The sequence below is a fragment of the Pristiophorus japonicus genome, chromosome 9 (assembly GCF_044704955.1).
Source record: "Pristiophorus japonicus isolate sPriJap1 chromosome 9, sPriJap1.hap1, whole genome shotgun sequence".
Lineage (NCBI taxonomy): Eukaryota > Metazoa > Chordata > Chondrichthyes > Pristiophoridae > Pristiophorus > Pristiophorus japonicus.
The window spans coordinates 128,229,009-128,252,982 of NC_091985.1; the positions used below are offsets into that span (position 1 = coordinate 128,229,009).

Here is a 23,974-nt window from a genome sequence, read left to right on the forward strand (position 1 = left end):
CAGAGTACTCCAGGTGTGGTCTCACCAAGGCCCAATATAATTGTAGTAAGACTTCCAGAAGACATTTGACAAGGTTCCACATAAAAGGTTACTGCACAAGATAAAGGTTCACGGGGTTGGTGGTAATATATTAACATGAATAGAGGATTGGCTAACTAACAGAAAACAGAGAGTTGGGATAAATGGTTCATTCTCTGGTTGGCAACCAATAACTAGTGGGGTGCCGCGGGGATCAGTGCTGGGACCCCAACTATTTACAATCTATATGAACGACTTGGAAGAAGGGACTGAATGTAACGTAGCCAGGTTTGCTGATGATACAAAGATGGGAGGAAAAGCAATGTGTGAGGAGGACACAAAAAATCTGCAAAAGGCCAAAGACAGGCTAAGTGAGTGGGCAAAAATTTGGCATATAGAGTATAATGTTGGAAAGTGTGAGGTCATGTACTTTGGCAGAAAAAAATCAAAGAGCAAGTTATTATTTAAATGGTGAAAGATGGCAGAGTGCTGCAGTACAGCGGGACCTGGTGGTACTTGTGCATGAAACACAAAAGGATAGTATGCAGGTACAGCAAGTGATCAGGAAGGCCAATGGAATCTTGGCCTTTATTGCAAAGGGGATGGAGTATAAAAGCAGGGAAGTCTTGCAACAGCTATACAGGGTATTGGTGAGGCCACACCTGGAATACAGCATGCAGTTTTGGTTTCCATATTTACGAAAGGACATACTTGCTTTGGAGGCAGTTCAGAGAAGGTTCACTACGTTGATTCTGGAGATGAGGGGGTTGACTTATGAGGAAAGGTTGAGTAGGTTGGGCCTCTACTCATTGGAATTCAGAAGAATGAGAGGTGATCTTATCGAAACGTATAAGATTATGAGAGGGCTTGACAAGGTGGATGCAGAGAGGATGTTTCCACTGATGAGGGAGACTAGAACTAGAGGGCATGATCTTAGAATAAGGGGCCGCCCATTTAAAACCGAGATGAGAAATTTCTTCTCTCAGAGGGTTGTAAATCTGTGGAATTTGCTGCCTTGGAGAGCTGTGGAAGCTGGGACATTGAATAAATTTAAGACAAAAATAGACAGTTTCTTAAATGATAAGGGGTTACGAGGAGTGGGCAGGGACGTGGAGCTGAGTCCATGATCAGATCAGCCATGATTTTATTGAATGGCGGAGCAGGCTCGAGGGGCCGTATGGCCTACTCCTGTTCCTATTTCTTATGTTCTTATGTTTACTCTTATACTCCAAACCCTGTAATAAAGGCTAACATACCATGCTCTTTCCTAATTGCTTGCTGTACCTGCATGTTAACATTCTGTGATTCATGTACAAGGACATCAGGTCCATCTGAATACCAACACTTCCTAGTCTTTCACCATTTTAAACATATTCTGCTTTTCTATTTTTATCTACCAAAGTGGATAACTTCACACTTCTCCACATTGTATTCCATCTGCCATGTTCTTTCTCACTTACTCAACCTGTCAGTGGCCTAAAAATTCGATTAATCCTGAAAACGGGTGATGCCAACGCGGGCCAAGGTTAACGGCCGCCGTCAAGAGCTCGGGTAGCACCAGTATTTTTATGCTGCCTGCTGATTTAAATGAGAGGAGCGCAGAATCTCCTGTGCAACATGGTTATATCAGCAAGAGGCAGAAGGTCTTGTCTAAAGGATCGGTGCAGTGTTCTCTGGCAGTCACCTGTTAACAGTGACTGTGGCACAGATGTCATTAAACCGTTGCATGAGAAATCGATTGAAATTAAAAAAATTTAGTGAAACATGAACCTCTTGGTCAGGAGTTTACTGGTGTAAATCGTGCAGAAGAGAGTTCAGTTACATTTTTAACAGCAGACTTTTGAAGAACTCTTGGTGAAAATATGGTGTTAAATCTTAATTCTTGGCCTTTTAAAATCAGTCTTCAAAACTTTGCATATTATTTTATCAGTGCTAAAGTAGAAAACCCAATTAATAACACTTAAGGAAATTCAACTTTGATTTTTTTCCCCTGAGATTCTTACAACTGTAGTACAGTATAGTTCATTTCAAAAGTATTTCCTTCCTGTAATGTTTGACTGACCAGGCGAGATTTGATGCATCTTAGTGGAAGCAGTTTTCATTCCTATTACATAGTCTGAGCTATCCATTGTTACCAGTTATCTCAGCAGCTGTTTACTGTACGGTTTATAGCTCGCCACCACTTTCTCCCTGTACTACAAGCTGTTAATGGCTGCATGCACTGGCGTGCTTTGGAAAGGGTGGCAAGAGGAGTGGTGATGTCCAAAATCGATGAGTGTGCGTTTGCAACCCTTATTTTTATTCGTTCATGGGACGTAGGCGTCGCCGGCAAGGCCAGCATTTATTGCCCATCCCTAATTGCCCTTGAGATGGTGGTGATGGTGAGCCACCACCTTAAACTGCCACAGTCCATGTGGTGAAGATACTCCCAGAGTGCTGTTAGGGAAGGAATTCTAGGATTTTGACCCAGTGACGATGAAGGAATGGCGATATACTTCCAAGTCAGGATGGTTTGTAACTGAGCATCAGTGAGCAGGTTATTGGTGAGTAAGTGCCGCTTGATAGTACTGTTGATGACATCTTCCATCACTTTGCTGATGATTGAGAGTAGACTGATGGTGTGGTAATTGGCTGGGATTGGATTTGTCCTGCTTTTTGTGGACAAGATGGGTTTTCCACGTTGTCGGGTAGATGTCAGTGTTGTAGCTGTACTGGAACAGCTTGGAAAGAGGTGTGGCTACTTCTGGAGCACAAGTCTTCAGCACAGTCGGGGCACATAGCCTTTGCTGTATCCAGTGTGCTCAACTGTTTCTTGCTATCACGTGGAGTGAATCAGATTGGCTGAAGACTGGCTTCTGAAATGGTGGGGACGTCAGGAGGAGGCCAATATAAATCATCCACTCGGCAGCTCTAGCTGAAGATGTAATAACCTGCTCACCAATGCTCAGTTTGGGTTCCACCAGGACCATTCTGCTCCAAACATGGACAAAAGAGCTGAATTCCAGAGGTGAGGTGAGAGTGACTGCCCTTGACATCAAGGCAGCATTTGACCGAGCCCTAGTAAAATTGGGGGGGGAAATTCTCCACTGGCTGGAGACATACCTAGCACAAAGGAAGTTGGTTGTGATTGTTGGAGGTCAATCATCGCTTCAGGAGTTCCTCAGGGCGGTGTTCTTGGCCCAACCATCTTCAGCTGCTTCATCAATGACCTTCCCTCCATCATAAGGTCAGAAGTGGGGATGTTCACTGATGACTGCAGTGTTCAATGCCATTCACAACTTCTCAGATCATGAAGTAGTCCATGCCTGCATGCAGCAACACCTGGATGACATTCATGCTTGGGCTGATAAATGGCAAGTAACATTCGCACCACACAAGTGCCAGGCAATGACTATCTCCAACAAGAGACTAACCACTGCTCCTTGATATTCAACGGCATAATCATCGCCAAATCCTGGGGGACATCATTGATCAGAAATTTAAGTGGACCAGCCATATAAATACTGTGGCAACAAAAGCAGGTCAGAGGCTGGGTATTCTGCAGCGTTAATTTCCCAAAGCCTTTCCACCATCTACCAGGTACAAGTCAGGAGTGTGATGAAATACTCTCCACTTGCGTGGATGAGTGCAGCTCCAACAACACTCAAGAAGCTCGACACCATCCAGGACAAAGCAGCCAGCTTGATTGGCACCCCATTTACCACCCTCCACCACCGGCTCACCGTGGCTGCAGTGCATACCATCTATAAGATGCACTGCAGCAACTCGCCAAAGCTTCTTCGGCAGCACCTCCAAAACCCATGGCCTCTTCCACCTAGAAGGGCAGCAGGCGCCTGGGAACACCATCACCTGTAAGTTCCCCTCCAACTTGCACACCATTCTGACTTGGAAATATATTGCTGTTCCTTCATTGTCACTGGGTGAAAATCCTGGAACTCCCTCCGTAACAGCATTGTGGGAGTACCTTCACCACATGGACTGCAGCGGTTCAAGAAGGCCGCTCGCCACCATCTTCTCATGGGTAATTGGGGGTGTGCAATAAATGCTGGCCTTGCCAGCGACGCCCCTATCCCAGGACTGAATAATAAGAAAATTTGGCATTGCACGCCATTTGACATCGCGCTCCTGGTGATTAAAATACTTGCAGCGAGTGCAGGCAACAACAACGCTGCTGACCTGGCCAATACGGCGGCCACTGCATTCCGTGCCAGAAGTGGGCGGAAACAAAGCGACTGCCATTTTTTTCTTCAAATCCGGCCTTAACAGCCAGCATTAAAGGTTCAAATTTCTAGGCCGGTATCCTTTTGCAGCCTCTGTATCCTCATAACAACTTACTTTCCCACCTAACTTTTTATCGTCCGCACACTTGGATATATTACACTCGGACCCCTCATCTAAGTCATTGATCTAGATTATTAATAGCTGAGGCCCAAGCACTGATCATTGTGGTACCTTACTAGTTACAGACTGCCAACCTGAAAATGACCCGTTTATTCCTATTCTCTTTTCTGTCAATTAACCAATCCTCGATCCATGCTAATGTATTACCCACAACCCCCTGAGCCCAAATTTTGTGTAATAAGGTTTCACTAAATGTCCACAGACCTGCAATTTTAATAGCAATCAGTAACAATATTTTTTTTTAAGCCCCTCTCACCACCTCCCCCACCCCTCTCCTTTGCCTGGAGCACAGAGGCCAATTGTAGCATCTCCAACTGCTACTTGACCGAGCTAAATCAGCTCATGTCATACGTAGAATAGAACTGGGAACTGGTCTGTATGGTTTAGTTCTGGGCACTACATTCTCAATTCTCCTTGGTTGAATGATACTAATATTCTATTTGTATATGAAAATAGAACTTACAGAATGAAGATGACTGCAGCTAAGAAATGAAGTACATTTGAATACCTTTTTATAGAAATTGCTACTTGGCCTACCTAGCAGTGAAATGGACATCTGTGGTATTGGTTCTCCTAGCTGTTAATGTGGAAAATTTAATATAAAGAAAGGCAGACTTGGATTTATATAGCACTTTTCACGACCACCGGACGTCTCAAAGCGCTTTACAGCCAATGAAGTACTTTTGAAATGTAGTCACTGTTGTAATGTAGGAAACGTGGCAACCAATTTGCGCACAAGCAAGCTCCCACAAACAGCAATGTGGTAATGGCCAGATAATCCATTTTTTTAGTGATGTTGATTGAGGAATAAATATTGGCCAGGACATTGGGGCTAACTTCCGTGCTCTTCTTCGAAATAGTGCCATGGGATCTTTTACGTCCACTTGAGAGAGCAGACGGGGCCTTGGTTTAACGTTTCATCTGAAAGACAGTACCTCTGACTGCTGTGCTCCCTCTGCACTGCAGTGGAGTATCAGCCTAGATTTTTTTTTTGTTCTCAAGCCCTAGAGTATGACTTGAACCTACAACCTTCTGACTCAGGGGCGAGAGTGCTACCCACTGAGCCATAGCTGACACCAACTCCCCTTTGTGTCCTCGGATTGGGGGCGTGGCCACGAAAGGAAGCAAGGAATGGCAGCAAGAGACTTTGCTCATGATTGTTATCCAGTAAACGAATGGTCTTCGTGCTGATTTTATTTTAATTGCTTCAGGCAGCTATGATTGGCATCCAAGCTCAGGAAGAATATTGATGCCTGTTCCAAAAGTAAGTCACTTGTTCACAGACCACCTGCTTTTGTCTTATTGCTAGCTAATAAGCAACTATTTCTTGTGATGTGTGCAAGTGAATTGATTTGAACAATATTGTGGAATAGGTTGCATTGAAAGTACTTCCTGCATTGTTTCAAAAGTAGTCTATTCAAACTCGAGCTCAGAAAAGCGCCTCCTATTGTACCAATGTGATTTTTTTTTCATTTTGGTCAATCGGCCATCCTTGGATGCCAAACAGTTCAAGTTATTGATAATTTGTTATCTTTACATAGCTTTAATGAAATTATTTTATGTGCTATAATCCGGAGCGTTCAACTCCTACCCCAGCTCACCATCCAGACTTAGGGCTTCATTTAGTCCTTGTGAACAAAACTATAATGGTAACTTATTAACCTGTTTTAGTGACTGCTCTAGTTGGTAAATTGTTCAGTGGTAACTGGCACTCTTTAAGCTATAACCATTAGGTACTAAAAAATAAATACAAAAAATTTCTTAGGACTCTGTCTTGCACATGTATAGAATCCCTGTGATGGATTTATTGTGGCACAGTACCAAGTAGTAAAGTTTTAAGTTACATTTAAACAAGTATATATTTTGATATACTGAAGGTAGAACAGCAATAGCACCAGGGACTTTTGCAGCTGCCCATTTTGAAAAATCAAACCCAATAAAATTTGCCCCGCAGAAATAATTCAAATATCCTACATTTTATAACTGCCTTTCTGTGTACAAGCTTTGTTTCATGGTCAAGATCTGAAGGCTGACATGCCAGCAGAATATTTCATAAAATGCAGATGCATTTTTACTTGTCACTCTTTATAATTGGCTGGGGAGATCAAAGCTGCACAGTGTGCACAGTCACTTTTTACTGTCTTCCAGCGAAGGGATGCCATCCAGCAAATGAACAGGCTGTTAGCAGACCTGAAAGAATAGCTTGGCAGGACAGTGGATGTAGCCAGCAGGCGAGAAAGCAGCTTAGTTACATTTGTCCTGCTAGCAACTGATTGTAGCTCTTGCCGTCGGCAGCCAGCATCCTGTTTACAATTTAGATTTGAATCCCTGCGGGAGCTGTGGGCCCCTGGCCAAATTGGGAATGCCTGGCATAGACGTTCGGAGCTCTTTAAGCAGCAGGTGACAGACAAACTGATGGCAGATGTTTTTCACTTGTGTAGCTTAAAAGCAGTGTGCGACAGAGATACTGCTAAATTTGGGCGATGGGGGAGGGAGGAGGATGACAGAGAGAGTAAATATTTTTATTCAGTAGATTTAAGAATTGGTTGTTTGCAAAATATTTTGGAAATCAGGTGCAAAACAAAAATGGTACTTTCCAAATCCTAGTTTATCGTATATTTGGTTATAGGTGTGTTTTGTTTTCAATTTCTTTTCGTTAAATATTTTCTAAATCTACCTCATTAAATATGATATGGGCCTCCTAATACTAAACTGCTGTCGTAGAGGCACACAAGGGGTTTATATCGCTAAAGTATGATGACTAACAGGATTGTACTTTTTTTTAAAAGCAGTCGGTTAAATAATCTAATCTTGAATTTATTTAGAATAAAAATCACTCAAGTAGATAATTGGTTGCTTATTATTTGCAATGCAATTCTCCTTGTGTAATACGGGAACGCCAAGGTTTTTTTTTCCTTTTTTCTTTCTACCCTTTCAAACCCTCAACCCTTCCCATCCCAAACCAAGAAACTTTTGTAGAATATACCATTTGTCTTACATTGGATGCAAGACTATTTCAGTATCAAAAGCAAAGAACATAACGTTGTAATAAATATGAAAGCTAACTTATATAATGCATGTTTTTTTTTGGCGATTAATTTTATTTTTACTGGTGTTCTAGAATGATCAGAAATTAAACACAGATTTATGTGTGCTATGCTGTTCTGCTTAGTTAGCTGTGGATAGCTGTTTCACAGGTATGATAGATGGATGCCATTGTGAATTTGCTAGGGGCTAGTTACCAGTGCTGTGTAAAATCAGGCCTGATCCTGAAACAAAATTTTAAAGGCATCATGAACACTTAAAGGGGAAGTGGAGGGTCATGTGGGAAGGGAAAGAGTACTTCTTTGTTCAAACTACTCTTAAGTACTTTGGGAAGGGGGGTGTCCTGCACAGATTTTAGACAGGTGAGTCAAAAGATTTATCATATCGCAAGATCACACTTAAGTAGCGACTAGAACAAAAAGCATTTCTTCAGGATAAGAACCCTTCCCCTAATGCATGAATAGCAGAACAAATATGGCTAGTGCTTTAGAAGTTAACCAAACTGATATCCACTTGGCACTATCTACTACTCTTCCCTCTTCCACAAAAAAAAATCACAGATTTTGTGGAACACAGGTGCTTTCCTTTTGGCAGTTCCTCAATCCCATTGGCAACAATTTCCAACATTTACTCTTGCACATGAATTCTTGTGAAGGTTAGAAGCTCTGTCATGTTTGTATTTAGGATAGACTTTGAAAATGAACATAAAAGGCAACCAAAGTTGGGAGAGAACAACTATCTTCCTTGTTTTGAGACAATTTACGAGAAGGCTGCATTGTTCCTTGACATTGTGACATATGCCAGCTGTTGAACTTGACTTGGAGCCTCTTTCCACTTTTCTCTGGCTGTGAAGATGACATCTGCCCTTAACTTTAATGCATCTGGGTACTTCCAGGTGGCTTCTGGTGACTTTAGTTTCATCAGTCAGTTCGCAGTTCATTGCTGCATTAAGGCACGTCATGGTTGCTCTGTTCAGGCATGCCTTGGGTTCATTCAGTTTCACGTGGACCCAGCAAAACAGAGAAAGAGCCATCAACTTTGTCTGAGTGGTTGGATTCCCATAAGTGCAGCGTGCCTTTGCTGCCACGTATATAGCTATAAAGGCTCCATCTGAAAGCCCAATCATTCATGAACAGGTAGGGATTTCATTGCTGCAATGTCCAGATAGGGAAGGTTCCTACCCATCTCATTATGCATGCTACCTAGGGAGTAGCTTTGATGCATTTCTTCTAGGATAACTGCACTGTTCAGCCATAGCAACATGACCAGCTAGCTGTCATTTTCAAAATACAAGGACAGACAGATTCTAGAAACAGATTCACAGTCTTTGGGCTCTACCAGAATCATTGTACAATAGCCCATCGGAATTCATGGGTCATATTTCTGGTGCCTGGACAGATCAATTCCAGCAAGGGATTCCAGAATTGTAGTGGCTTTCTGGATCCCTCCCTAATTTGGCCATTACAAAAGTGATTGGGCCTTTCTAGAGCAGAAAATGAAAAGGAAGAAGGTGCTGGGGACCAACCCCCTGTTCATGATGAAGAAGCCCAGGAGGAGGTGGGCTCAGACATTTAACTGATAACAGATTGTGCCATCAGGCAGGAGTTCATCACCAAATTCTTCCATATAAAGTGTTTTGCAAGTGGAGAGCAACGACAGTAAAGCACTTCATGATCCTTCCCTAGTTCTCGTACAACAATTCGGCTAATCTGTAATACCACTAATATCCTTTCTGGGGAGAACAGTTACATGCATTAATTACCATATAAAAGGGGCCTCCCTGGAAAAAATACACAAACACACTGAATTGCCAGAAATATATGTTTACTACCATCTTATCCCTTCATTGTGCTTTACTACTCCTACTACCTCTTATCACTATGATTACACCTTGTGCCTAATACTCTTTTATGCATGATACTAAACTCTTATTCTTACATAGAGCTGCCTTGGTGTCAAGAGGCAGTGAAGTTTATAGCTGGAACTATACCGATGGAGCCCTCAGTTAATGCCAGCAGGATCACGCAGAGGGGTGACTGTTCTGCCCTGAATTTTATTGACAATATCTGGAAAATTCAGGCCTTAATTTGTGGTATCATTACTAAAAGGTAGGTGAAGGGGGATAGCAGCATGTTAGTTGGAACGTGAAGTCTTCTAGGTTCTGGAGGTGAAAGGACAGTATTCCAAAGCACTTTTTTATCCAATCCCCCAATTATGCTTTCTACAACTCTTGCTCAATTAATTTAGCAAAACTTAATTTAATTCATAAAGCTGATAGGAGTACTTGTATTTGTTCTCCCATTGAAGAGTATGGGAATGCAATTATGTGCAGAAATCATCTTTCAAGATGCACTTTTCCTGAAGCGTTGTCTTCCTGGGTGTTGTTTGATTAAAGCAATGGGAAATGGATGTCTAGGCACTGTTCAGATGTCTCTAACTGTACTACCTCGGCCCCATTCTTCTTTGTATAAACTACGAAGTGAAAACTTGTCCGTTTTCCTATTCACTGTGTTGTACATAACTTCAGATTTCTATAAAAATTTGTTTTGTTTATTAACTGCTGTAACGTACCATTTCAGGATGCAATATCCTCATTTTTAAAATTTACTCTATTCTGTCTTAATTTTTATCTTGTTGCATTTTCATTAAATACTTGAAGGGGAAATGTACCATTTCAGGATGTAATATAATCCTTATTGTTAAATTTACTCTCTTCTGTCTTAACTTTTATCCTGTTGCATTTTTATTAACTACTTGACGGGCTACAGGTAAAGGGGGAAGGGGAGTGGGGTTGATTGGATAGCTCTACCAATGGCCTCCTTCTGAGCTGTATGTTTCTATGACATGCATGTTCAGCCATCTTTTCAGTTGGCAAAATAGTCCTTTCTCATTGGACAGGGATCCAGGTTTGCAAAGGGCGATCCACATAACATATATGACAAGGTTTCCCACCCAGCTGCCTGGCTGAGAAATAACTCAAATTGTTGCACATTGTGGGTGGTGGATTGAAATGTTACCTAGTACTTGGATTTGAATCTATAACCACAGTGGTATGAATTGAGTATCTTCAGTAGGTTACCATGTAATTTTAAAGCTATTTAAGAAATTCTGTGGAGAGTAATCCTACCGTAGCCTCAGATGTTTATAGCGCAGTTTCTGTGATGCTGTTGCTCAAATAAGAAAATGACAATGCTGGATAAAAGAAAAGCAAAATGTGAATAAATAAAAGTAAGAAAAACAGGAGACAATTTCACTAACTGTGTCCCTTTTAACAAATTTAGTTTAAAAGTAAATTTATTTACAGTACTTGTAATATTTATGGGGGTGAAGAACACTTAATTGGTCAGTACTGATGAGGTAAAGGGAACTGGCTGGGAAAAGTTACTATGTCTGATAATTTATAGCGCAGTTTCTGTGATGCTGTTGCTCAAATAAGAAAATGACAATGCTGGATAAAAGAAAAGCAAAATGTGAATAAATAAAAGTAAGAAAAACAGGAGACAATTTCACTAACTGTGTCCCTTTTAACAAATTTAGTTTAAAAGTAAATTTATTTACAGTACTTGTAATATTTATGGGGGTGAAGAACACTTAATTGGTCAGTACTGATGAGGTAAAGGGAACTGGCTGGGAAAAGTTACTATGTCTGATAATTCAGCTCTTCCAGTAACGCAGAGTTGAAATGACAAGTGCGCTGAAGCACCCTATGTTAATAACTGTTATTAATTCAGCTCATTCACAATGTCAATCTTCATAATCCCTTTTCAGCCAATTACTTGAAGTCACTCACTCAGTTTATGACAAAAATGTTTTTACACATCAACTTAATTAATCAATAAAAGCATAGGATGATCATAATTAGTATTTTTTTTTGCAAATACTATTGAGAAACAGCAGTATCTCATCTATAATTGTTATATTTTGAAATGAAGGTTTCAATGTGGCCAGTTGCTTTCATGATGAGGATGGTACCCAGCATAGTTCAGCAATGCAGGTAGATCTGCAATGGCACTGTGATGTGTTTCTAAGATTTTGTTGTCTTAGTTGATCATTTGGCCACGCACTGTACAGTGTCGTGCTAGTCCTTTTTAGATAAAGTAATTTTGTTACCGTAAATTAGTAAATTAATTTTAAGATAAATTTCTTTGACAGTTGCCAAACAATTGGCTGCCCCCCCTGTCTACTTCACCAATGTGACTCTGAGCTGATTACTATGTCTCTGACTTTACATAAGAAATAGGAGAAGGAGTAGGCCATTCGGCCCTTTGAGCCTGCTCTGCCATTCAGTAAGATCATGGCTGATCTTCTACCTCAACTCCACTTTCCTGCACTATCACCATATCCCTTGATTCCCTTAGTATCCAAAACTCTGTCTTGAATCTACTCAATGACTGAGCATCCACAGCTCCCTGGGGTAGAGAATTCAAAAATTCAGAACTCTTTGAGTGAAGAAATGTTTCCTTATCTCAGTCCTTAATGGCCAATCTCTTATTCTGAGACTGTCACTCTCATTCTAAACTATAAGGAAATAGGCCTAGTCTACTGATCTCTCCTCATGACATGGTGAATCTTCGTTGCACTTCCTCTAAGGCAAGTATATCCTTCCTTAGGTAAGGAAACCAAAACTGTACAGAGCAACATAACATTTGGGGCTGGATTTTAGGCTTTTATGTTTTTGGGGCGATAATGTTGGCGGCCGGGAATAGTTTGCGCCTCAGTAGGTAAGTTTGGGCAGCTGGGCCCTGCGTCAGGGGGTGCAGCGTTAAGGGAGGCATTGTGCATCTCTCTTGGCACTAGGATGGGAAACTCACGATCATAAGAGCCGGCCTGGGATTGCTCCTGCTCTCTGTTTTCTGTCTGTTAACTAATCCTCAATCCATACTAATATATAATCCCAATCCCAAGAGCCTAATTTTGTGTAATAACCTCTTGTGTGTGACACCTTATGGAATGCTTTTTGAAAATCCAAATAAACTACATCCACTAGTTCCCCCTTATTTACCCTGCTAAATCCATGTCGTTTCTGCCCAGTCATATCATGATATTCTGAGTGTCCTGTTACCACATCCCAACTTTTCTCATTCCTTTATGGAGGTGCTGAACAGATAGAGCTGAGATTATGAACATAGCAGTGTTGGCAAGATTACGAGGCCGAAATTCAGATGCAACAGAAAGCTGGCGCACCTATGATTTTTTTAGCTGGTACTCACCGCTGGAACTCGTGGTGCAGTGAGTAGATCCATTTTCAGGACTTTGAATTTTTTTCAAATTCCTACAGGAATTGGATCATAATAGGGCAGACCTTAGACTCAAAGACAGGCTGACTGGCTGAAAATGGGTCGTTTGGGCCGTCCGCCGCTATCGACATAGTGACATCACAGCACGTGTGCGTCACCACGCTCTCTCCCCTCGATTAAAGGGGAGAGATTCGATCATTTTTTAACTTTGACCACTGGACCACCAGGAGAGGGAGGGTTTCGGCCGAGCCAGTGGCCTGGCACCCAAGAGCAGGGAGGTCCTGCTGCAACTGTACAGGGTATTGGTGAGGCCACACCTGGAGTACTGCGTGCAGTTTTGGTCACCTTACTTAAGGAAGGATATACTCGCTTTGGAGGGGGTACAGAGACGATTCACTAGGCTGATTCTGGAGATGAGGGGGTTACCTTATGATGATAGATTGAGTAGACTGGTCTTTACCCGTTGGAGTTCAGAAGGATTGAGGGGTGATCTTATAGAAACATTTAAAATAATGAAAGTGATAGACAAGATAGAGGCAGAGAGGTTGTTTCCACTGGTCGGGGAGACTAGAACTAGGGGGCACAGCCTCAAAATACGGGGGAACCAATTTAAAACCGAGTTGAGAAGGAATTTCTTCTCCCAGAGGGTTGTGAATCTGTGGAATTCTCTGCCCAAGGAAGCAGTTGAGGCTAGCTCATTGAATGTATTCAATCACAGATAGATAGATTTTTAACCGATAAGGGAATTAAGGGTTACGGGGAACGGGCGGGTAAGTGGAGCTAAGTCCACGGCCAGATCAGCCATGATCTTGTTGAATGGCGGAGCAGGCTCGAGGGGCTAGATGGCCTACTCCTATTCCTAATTCTTATGTTCTTATGTTGCGACGCTGCCCATTGGCGGCCCGGCCGAACCCGGGGACAGTATTTTGTCGGCCGGCAAAGATTCTTCCATTGCGGCAGTGGGCTCTCCCCTTTAAGGGCCGCCACGCTGCCGGGTTACACACAGTCTTCAGAGGGTGCACAGGCAGAAAAACCTGCCGGGGCACCGCGCAATGGAAAATCTCCGAATCGAGGTGGAAATGGCTGGATAAGTATTTGATTTTAATTGGGCGGTGCATCTACTTGAGCGGGATGGGGTCCAGGCCGAAAAATCCCCGACCTGAAATTTGATTGGGGCGGCCTGTTGACCCCAAAGCAGCAGCCATTCGATTTTTAGGAATGGCCGCCACAAACTGGCATTAACGGGTCTCTGAGACCCTGAATTTAGGCCCCTTTATATCTAACATTGTCCTGCTCTTTCTGGATTTTCTGGAATTTTTTTTGGAAGAAGGGAAATGTTTCCCTTTGTACAACAAAAACGTGGTAATCTGTCATTCTGTAGTTTCATTGGCCTGGATTTTCCACTGCATCTCCGCCCCGTTTCGTGGGTTTGGGCGGAAAACCACCTGGCGGAAATTTCCAGAGAGTTCCACCAGCGGTTTCGAAATCCTGCTGGGGAGCAGGCTGCCGGTGTGCACCGTCCAAAAACCACTACCACCCGAGTTTTGACTCAATGGTGACCCATCGGTAAGTAGAAGAAAACGCCCACGAAAAGCAGCAGAAGCTGGGCGGTAGGCAAGTAGCCCTGCAAAAAAAGGTAAGTTTAAAGGGTTTTTAATAATTATTTTAAAATTCTTTTACAGCGATTAAGTTGAAAAGGGTCCTGAGAATGTTTTCTGATTTTGTTTTTATTTTGTTTTTTGGAAAAAATATTTTTTGTTTCCCCACTCCGAGGCCGAACCCGCAGCCTCGATCTAAATTTTAGTAATTACCGCCCACTTTGTTAAGAACCGGTCCAAGATCGCATTTTCCGCCGAGAATCGGGGTGTAAGGTCCATTTTTTTTGCGCATTTTTCACCCGCGGTAATTTTAAACGCTTAGCAGTATTTTGGGCGGCAATCCGGCGCTGCCGGATTTTTAGGACATTCTAGCCCATTGCGTTTACTTAAGTCTACCTCGGTCTGTGCATAGGATATCAGCCTTTAGCTGTGCAAACTAGCTGGTGTGATAACTATTTTGCATGGGGAATAAATACAGTTTTGAAAAAATTTAAAGTTGGAATTATTGGCAGGTTTCTGTTAGCACAGTTGCAGTAACTTTTTTTCCTGGTTTCTTCATAGGTTCACCATTCCTAGCCTGTGAAGACTCTGTACTTGGGGGAGTCATAGTTCTTCGTTGCTGCAGATGTTCACTAGAATCCGAGTCATCATTGAATACTCAAGCCCTTCTCGGTAAGCAATACATTTCCAATATGATTGCTGCATTAAGGCACTCCATAATGCTGATTCCTAGTATCATCATCAAGAAAGGAACCTGTTTGTGCCTGAATCAGGTAGTCTTTCAGATTTTTCCTGTTGGATCTTTTACTTAAGTCTGCCTTGATAGTACCACAAAGACCTTCTGGAAATCAACTGTTTATAAAATGTCCTGTTGTGTTGTCTGCTTTGGTATCTTGTTACAGGTGATTTTGGCCAATGGGTAAAAAAAATCGTGGCATGTTTTCATATCGTTTTCTGAATCAATGAACAATTTTTCATTATTTGCATTAGTGATTCTTTGATCTCCATTTTTTCACACACATTCTTTAGCTTAATTTTTTGAAACCTTTTAAATGTGGCACCAGAAAGCTAGCATTGTGCAAAAATAAATACATTACAACAACTTGGGCCCGAAATTGGTCATTACATAAGGTCCGTCCATTTCTCGGCGGGATGCCAGTGGTGCGACGTTTCAAACCACCGGCATACCGTCGAGACCGAAAAGGACAAAATTGGTCAATTCTTTTTCAGCGGTCTGCAGCGGGCGGTAGATAACATAGTAGTCGATCCAGATCGACTTTCTTTTCGATGAATGGTGCGGCACTGAACTTCGTGTGCGCAATTTTTTCTTTTTCCCCAGAAGCGTTTTACCCTCAATTTTGGGAGTAACGGGTCACAGGAGAGTGAGTGAGAAGGAACAGCAAGCTAGTCGACGGTCAGTTACTTCAAAAACACATTCCAAAGTTAAAAGATACTCATAACAAATAATAATTCTACAGTTTGAACAATAATAAGACATATTTTACAAAGCAAAAATCATAACGTAAATATAATGGAAATGTTAAAAAATAAAGTAGAAGCACAGGAATGTCAAAGGACGGGAGGTTGAGGACGCTCACCTTCGACGAGACAGAGTTACCTGCCCTTCTCGAGAATATTACAGAGAGGTACTCCGACATAACGAAGGGTGGTCCTGGAAAGCTCCCCGGTCCCCCCCTCCCCCGCCCCCCACAAAGGAGTGGGACGAGATCGGGGAGGCGGTGTCCTCCACAAGTACCATGGTACAGGACCGGGGAAAGATGCCATAAGAGGTGGAACGACCTGGTGAAGATAGCAAGAGTAAGTAATGATTTTATTTATGCAGACCCCATGTGCCATGTACCATGTAAATGTAGATTCAGTGTCACATGGATGATGTTATTTATCTTGAGGTTACGGCGATGTATTTGTGCTTTCGACAAGGTCCCACGCAAGAGATTTGTGTGCAAAGTTAAAGCACCTGGTATTGGGAGTAATGTACTGACATGGCAGACATTTAGAGACCGCATGGATGAACTACAACAATTGTACATTCCTGTCTGGCATAGAAATAAAAAAGGGAAGGTGGCTCAACCGTGGCTATCAAGGGAAATCAGGGATAGTATTAAAGCCAAGGAAGTGGCATACAAATTGGCCAGAAATAGCAGCGAACCTGGGGACTGGGAGAAATTTAGAACTCAGCAGAGGAGGACAAAGGGTTTGATTAGGGCAGGGAAAATGGAGTATGAGAAGAAGCTTGCAGGGAACATTAAGACGGATTACAAAAGTTTCTATAGATATGTAAAGAGAAAAAGGTTAGTAAAGACAAATGTAGGTCCCCTGCAGTCAGAATCAGGGGAAGTCATAACGGGGAACAAAGAAATGGCGGACCAATTGAACAAGTACTTTGGTTCGGTATTCACGAAGGAGGACACGAACAACCTTCCGGTTATAAAAGGGGTCGGGGGGTCTAGTAAGGAGGAGGAACTGAGGGAAATCCTTATTAGCCGGGAAATTGTGTTGGGGAAATTGATGGGATTGAAGGCCGATAAATCCCCAGGGCCTGATGGACTGCATCCCAGAGTACTTAAGGAGGTGGCCTTGGAAATAGTGGATGCGTTGACAGTCATTTTCCAACATTCCATTGACTCTGGATCAGTTCCTATGGAGTGGAGGGTAGCCAATGTAACCCCACTTTTTAAAAAAGGAGGGAGAGAGAAAACAGGGAATTATAGACCGGTCAGCCTGACATCGGTAGTGGGTAAAATGATGGAATCAATTATTAAGGATGTCATAGCAGTGCATTTGGAAAGAGGTGACATGATAGGTCCAAGTCAGCATGGATTTGTGAAAGGGAAATCATGCTTGACAAATCTTCTGGAATTTTTTGAGGATGTTTCCAGTAGAGTGGATAAGGGAGAACCAGTTGATGTGGTATATTTGGACTTTCAGAAGGCGTTCGACAAGGTCCCACACAAGAGATTGATGTGCAAAGTTAGAGCACATGGGATTGGGGGTAGTGTACTGACATGGATTGAGAACTGGTTGTCAGACAGGAAGCAAAGAGTAGGAGTAAATGGGTACTTTTCAGAATGGCAGGCAGTGACTAGTGGGGTACCGCAAGGTTCTGTGCTGGGGCCCCAGCTGTTTACACTGTACATTAATGATTTAGATGAGGGGATTAAATGTAGTATCTCCAAATTTGCGGATGACACTAAGTTGGGTGGCAGTGTGAGCTGCGAGGAGGATGCTGTGAGGCTGCAGAGCGACTTGGATAGGTTAGGTGAGTGGGCAAATGCATGGCAGATGAAGTATAATGTGGATAAATGTGAGGTTATCCACTTTGGTGGTAAAAACAGAGAGACAGACTATTATCTGAATGGTGACAGATTAGGAAAAGGGGAGGTGCAAAGAGACCTGGGTGTCATGGTACATCAGTCATTGAAGGTTGGCATGCAGGTGCAGCAGGCGGTTAAGAAAGCAAATGGCATGTTGGCCTTCATAGCAAGGGGATTTGAGTACAGGGGCAGGGAGGTGTTACTACAATTGTACAGGGCCTTGGTGAGGCCACACCTGGAGTATTGTGCACAGTTTTGGTCTCCTAACCTGAGGAAGGACATTCTTGCTATTGAGGGAGTGCAGCGAAGGTTCACCAGACTGATTCCCGGGATGGCGGGACTGACCTATCAAGAAAGACTGGATCAACTGGGCTTGTATTCACTGGAGTTCAGAAGAATGAGAGGGGACCTCATAGAAACATATAAAATTCTGACGGGGTTAGACAGGTTAGATGCAGGAAGAATGTTCCCAATGTTGGGGAAGTCCAGAACCAGGGGTCACAGTCTAAGGATAAGGGGTAAGCCATTTAGGACCGAGATGCGGAGGAACTTCTTCACCCAGAGAGTGGTGAACCTGTGGAATTCTCTACCACAGAAAGTTGTTGAGGCCAATTCACTAAATATATTCAAAAAGGAGTTAGATGAGGTCCTTACTGCTAGGGGGATCAAGGGGTATGGCGAGAAAGCAGGAATGGGGTACTGAAGTTGAATGTTCAGCCATGAACTCATTGAATGGCGGTGCAGGCTAGAAGGGCCGAATGGCCTACTCCTGCACCTATTTTCTATGTTTCTATGTTTCTATGGATAGAGAAGTGTTTGGCAAACAGGAAGCAAAGAATAGGAATAAACGGGTCCTTTTCAGAATGGCAGGCAGTGACTAGTGGGGTACCGCAAGGTTCAGTGCTGGGACCCCAGCTATTTAATATATACAATAATGATTTAGATGAAGGAATTGTATGTAATATCTCCAAGTTTGCAGATGACACTAAGCTGGGTGGCAGTGTGAGCAGTGAGGAGGATGCTAAGAGGCTGCAGGGTTGACTTGGACAAGTTAGGTGAGTGGGCAAATGCATGGCAGATACAGTATAATGTGGATAAATGTGAGGTTATCCACTTTGGTGGCAAAAACAGGAAGGCAGAATATTATCTGAATGGTGACAGATTAGGAAACAGGGAGGTGCAACAAGACCTGGGTTTCATGGTACATCAGTCATTGAAAGTTGGCATGTAGGTACAGCAGGAGGTGAAGAAGGCAAATGGCATGTTGGCCTTCATAGTGAGAGGAATTGAGTATAGGAGCAGGGAGGCCTTACTGCAGTTGTGCAGGGCCTTGGTGAGGCCACACCTTGAATATTGTGTACAGTTTTCGTCTCCTAATCTGAGGATGGACATTCTTGCTATTGAGGGAGTGCAGCGTAGGTTCGCCAGAGTTGATTCCCGGAATGGCAGGACTGACATATGAAGAAAGATTGGATCAACTAGTTTTATATTCACTGGAATTTAGAAGAATGAGAGGGGATCTCATAGAAATATATAAAATTCTAACGTGATTGGACAGATTAGATGCAGGAAGAATGTTGCCAATGTTGGGGAAGTCCAGAACCAGGGGTCACAGTCCAAGGACCAGGGGTAAGCCATTTAGGACTGAGATGAGGAGAAACTTCTTCACTCTAGAGAATTGTGAACCTATGGAATTCTCTACCACAGAAAGTTGTTGAGGCCAGTTCGTTCGATATATTTAAAAGGGAGTTCGATGTGGCCCTTATGGCTAAAGGGATCAAGGGGTATGGAGAGAAAGTAGGAATGGGGTGTTGAAGTTGCATGATCAGCCATGATCATATTGAATGGTGGTGAAGGCTCGAAGGGCCGAATGGCCTACTCCTGCACCTATTTTCTATGTTTCTATGTTTCTTTCAGGTAATGACGAGGATCAAGGCAGTGTTTTTGTGTGTGTGTGTGTGTGTGTGTGTATGCCTCGTGATGTACTGGAATGTTGGGGGCATGTAACGCAATGCATATATGTATTGTCTGTCTGCGATATGTAATGCAGCAGTGGTGGACATTTAAGTAAGACTGCGCTAAGTCACTGTACTATGTACTCATGTAATCCTGACCCCTCTCCTGGTGCCAAGCATTTTTAAATGTTGTTTTGTACTTCCAGACTCGGATGATTCAGACCACACCTCCACAGAGAGACCAGACGAGAGATCCACTACCTCCACCTCTGGCGTCACCCAGCCCTCTCCCGACTTCACCACTGGCAGAGATGATGAAGAGGAAGAGTCGCTGATCCTGGAGCCAGTGGAGGTGGGGGTAGAGACAGAGGAGGATACACCAGTTCCATGTGGGCCAACTGGAACATCCTCCACCACCGAGTCAGTATTCAGGGGATTGTTCCTCTGATTCTGCGGGACCAAGTGGTGTGCAGCAACACACCGCACCTCCAGCGTTGCAGCGCCTTTGCCGCAGCCATGGAGGTCGGTGCAGAAAAGGCCGGTTGCTACATGACAGAGAGCCGTGTACTAGGACGTGGTGCGTCTTTGTCACAGGCCAGCGTCGACATAAGTTGAGAGCTGCTCAAGGCCCTGGCTACGATGGCCGCAAACATCATGGCTCTGTCAGAGCGACAGTCGGAGGATATGTCGCATATGATCACTGTGTTGCGGAGCGAACCGCCAACTCCATCGAAACCATGCGGCAATCGACGGGATCAGGACATGGCGCGGAATCTTCCCGTGCCATAGTAATCAGGTCGACAGCACCTGAGGGTGGGGAGCTGACAGCATCTTCCAGCCCTGAAGCCGTACCTTCCACATCACGAGCTTCTCCTGAGGCCCCATTTATTGCGCCTGCAATGTCTGACCCCCAACGACAGCAACAGCACTCGGGGTGCGGTGCTGCACGCCAGTTTGGTATCACTACGGGGAAGTCCGGGCTCAGCGACAGTGGGAAAGAGAAGGGCGGGAGTAAGAAAGAGGCGAATAGTCCCAAGGGTGGTGTAGCACGTGGTCGAGGACAGCAAAGGGTCTTTTCTTGTACTTGTTCATTTAATAATTCAAGTTTGATTTTTAAAAGTTTATTCAAGTTGTTAAAAGTTTTGTTACAATTTTATCGTTATAATTTTTAAAATTGTTGTATATTTTTTAAATTTTTACATAAATATTTGAATTGAATTTAAGTACTCTTGTTCAGTGTCAAACTTTTGGGGTAACAGTCATCAGGGTCCCAAAAAACAGCTCTCCACATTCAAGCAAAACGTTCATTTGTGAGCTGCTGACATAACAATTTTGCAGTGGCATACGCTCAGCGTGCCCTCCGCTATGCTGTTGGGGGTGGTGGGGGTTGTGGTGCCATGGTTCATCTGGAAGCTCCCCTTCATTTTCTTCATCTTCCTCCGTCGCCTACACTCTCTCCTCAGGTGGTCCCACAGTCCCCTGTGGCAATTCCTGTCCCCGCATGACTGCTAAATTATGCAACATGCAGCACACCATTGTGAACTGAGCAACTTGCTCAGGGTGGTATTGCAGTCTGCCTCCCGATGGTCCAAGCGCTGCTTCAGCACTCCAATTGTCTTTTTGATAATATTACGTGTGGCTCTTATTATATCGTTGCTCGGCTTCTGTCTGAGGGTTCCACGGGGGGGTCAAGCCAATTGGCGAGGCTGTATCCTTTGTCCCCCAGCAACCAGCATTTACCTTGTGGTTCAGACTTCAACAGGTCAGACACGGTGCTCTCACTCAAGATGTGCGCATCATGGATGCTCCCTGGAAAGTTGGCATTCACTGCCATTATACGCTTAGTATGATCGCATACGAGCTGCACATTGAGGGAGCTTATGGTTTCGGTACACCTCCGCCTCCTGTAATGGTGCTTGCAGGGCAATATGGGTACAGTCAACCGCACCCTGCACGTTGGGGAAGCCAGCACTGCGTGCAAATCCCAAAGTCCTGTTACTCTGTACCTCCCTAATCATTGGGAAGTTTATAAATTCCATCCGGCGTGCCTATAGTGCTTCGGTTAGCTGTCGAATGCACCGATGATTAGCGTACTGAGAAATACAGCATATGTCCCCAGCTGATGCCTGAAAAGAGCCACTGGCATAAAAGGAAAGTGCCACAGTCACTTTCATCTCGACAGAAAGTACAGTAATGTTGGTGGTACTGGGCTGCAGGTCTATTTGAATGAGCTGGCAAATCTCATTGATCACCTCTTTTCGAAGCGCATCCTTCGAACACACTGTCGATCGGTCAGATCCAAGTATGAGTGCTTCTTCCTGAAAATCCTTTGGGGGTAAGGTCTCCTCCTCCTTCTCATCAGTCTGCGATGCCCTCTATTACCCTGATAGCTCTGCTCAATAAACCTTCCCACATCTGGATCCTCCATTAGACAGGTTGTTAGCAATACAGGCTGAGACAGTACAGGCCCCATTCTTTTTAAATCTCCAGAATATTTTTCAATAAAAAAAAAATAACTAAAATACCTTTTGATCTTAAGTTACTCAGTACCAATAAAAATACCTTTCCCACTGTAAATCACACTGTAAAGTCACTGTTCACCTTAGAAATACTGAGGTACTGCTTTAGCTGACTGTTCCCGATTTCAAAATGGCGGCTCCGAACACAACCGCCCACTTAACATCGTGTAAAACCACCTTTCCAGGACAGTATGCAGCTCCGGTGCTATGTCGGCAGAATGCCATGAAAATTGGACATTTTGAGTGGCATGTGGCGGTTCTGCACGGTGGAAAGTGTGCATGCCGAGTGGTATGTCGGTGTTTTTTCACCCAAATCGCATTTTTGGGGGCGGTATGTCCATGAATTTTGGGCCCCTTGCATTTATATAGCGCCTTTAATGTAGTAAAATGTCCCAAGCTGCTTCACAGGAGCAGTTATCAAACAAAATTTGGCACGTTGGGCTAGAATTTCCTTACACGCCAGTGCCCGATTGCCACCCAAAAGACCGCTAAGATTCCCAAGATTATCGCCGGTGAAAACTTTCCAAAAGAAAAAAAAATCCGCCCAGCGAAGAAAAAAAAAAATGGGTGTTGCACCCCGATTCTTGGCAAAAAAAGTGGAATTTAGGGTCAATTAGAAAATGGGCGATAATTAATAAATTACTAAAAATTTACCCCAAGGCTGCGGGTTGGATCTCGGCAGAGAAAAACACAAAATACTTTTTCAAAAAATATAACATTAAAAATCATAAAAACATTCTCAGGACCCTTTGAACTTAAATCACCACAACAGAATTTTAAAATGATGAGTAAAAAAACCAATTACCTTTTTTCTTGCAGAGCTACTCACCTACCGCCCAGCTCCGCTGATTCTTGTGGGTGGTTTTTTTAATACTTACCTACGGGTCACCACTGCGCCAAATATCACGCCATGGCGATCTGTGGACGGTGCACGCCGGTGATCAGCTCCCCAGTGGTATCTCAAAACCGCCAGCGTAACTCAGCTGGGCAATTTCTTGCCGACCCAGTTATCGCCCAAAATGGCCAATACCGCCCACTGCAATTTCTAGCCCCAAGCCACATAAGCAGATATTAGGACAGGTTACCAAAAGCTTGGTGAAAGAGGTAGGTTTTAAGGAGCATCTTAAAGGAGAGAGAGGTGGAGAGGGTTAGGGAGTGAATTCCAGAGCTTAGTTCAGTTGAAGGCACGGTCGTCAATGGTGGAGCGATTTAAAATCGGAAATGTGCAAGAAGCCTGAATTGGCCGATCTTCTGACCACCATAACATCTAACATTGTTAAGAGGGACTTGATTATTTTCTTTATTTTTATTTTGTAATGTTACAGAAGGGAAAGTAATTTAAGTTTGTTCTTCACAAGGCAACTTAATGACCAACATGCTAAGAACTTGTGCTAGAACTCAGATTTGATCTTTATGAATTCTAAACTAAGGGAGGTGCTAAATGGACTTATTGGAAGCGAAGTACAGTCAGCAGTCAGATCAGCTCCAGTTTCTCCTATGCACACTTCCAAGTAATATTTACAGAGCCATGCAGCAGTTCTCAGTTGTAGATGTTTTTGGGAGATTCTGAAGAAAGGAAAAAGAGAATTAAATATTTTTCTTTTGTTCCTTCACCCAAGATTAAATTATACTGAAGATTATCTTTTAATCATAAGAAAAGTGATGTTCTAGATTACCATATGGGTGGAAACTTATTATTTTAACAGCCCTTTACTATAGTTTTTATGTAAGGGATGTTTTTGTTTGAATAGCCAATACAAAAATTCATGCCGTATGTTACACCAGATTAGAAAGCAGGAAAATAATGATAAACATATCTAGCTTTAATTAGTTATATGCCTTTTTTTTTGTTTTGGTTTTGTTTTT

At 43.2% G+C, this 23,974-nt stretch overlaps 1 protein-coding gene across 7 annotated transcripts in view; it reads left to right on the forward strand.

Annotated features, from left to right (window-relative positions):
- Positions 1 to 23,974, forward strand: part of tasp1 (taspase, threonine aspartase, 1) — a 174,854-nt gene that overhangs the window by 138,038 nt on the left and 12,842 nt on the right. For 4 of the 7 annotated variants that reach the window (XM_070889833.1, XM_070889835.1, XM_070889834.1 and 1 more), the window contains one exon: positions 14,861 to 14,971. The exons of 2 other annotated variants lie outside the window; for them this stretch is intronic. In XM_070889833.1, coding sequence (XP_070745934.1) covers positions 14,861 to 14,971 — 111 coding nt within the window. Of the gene's footprint in view, positions 1 to 14,860; positions 14,972 to 15,638; positions 15,966 to 23,974 lie in introns of those variants that run through there. One more of the 7 variants, XM_070889838.1, reaches the window with a different exon arrangement.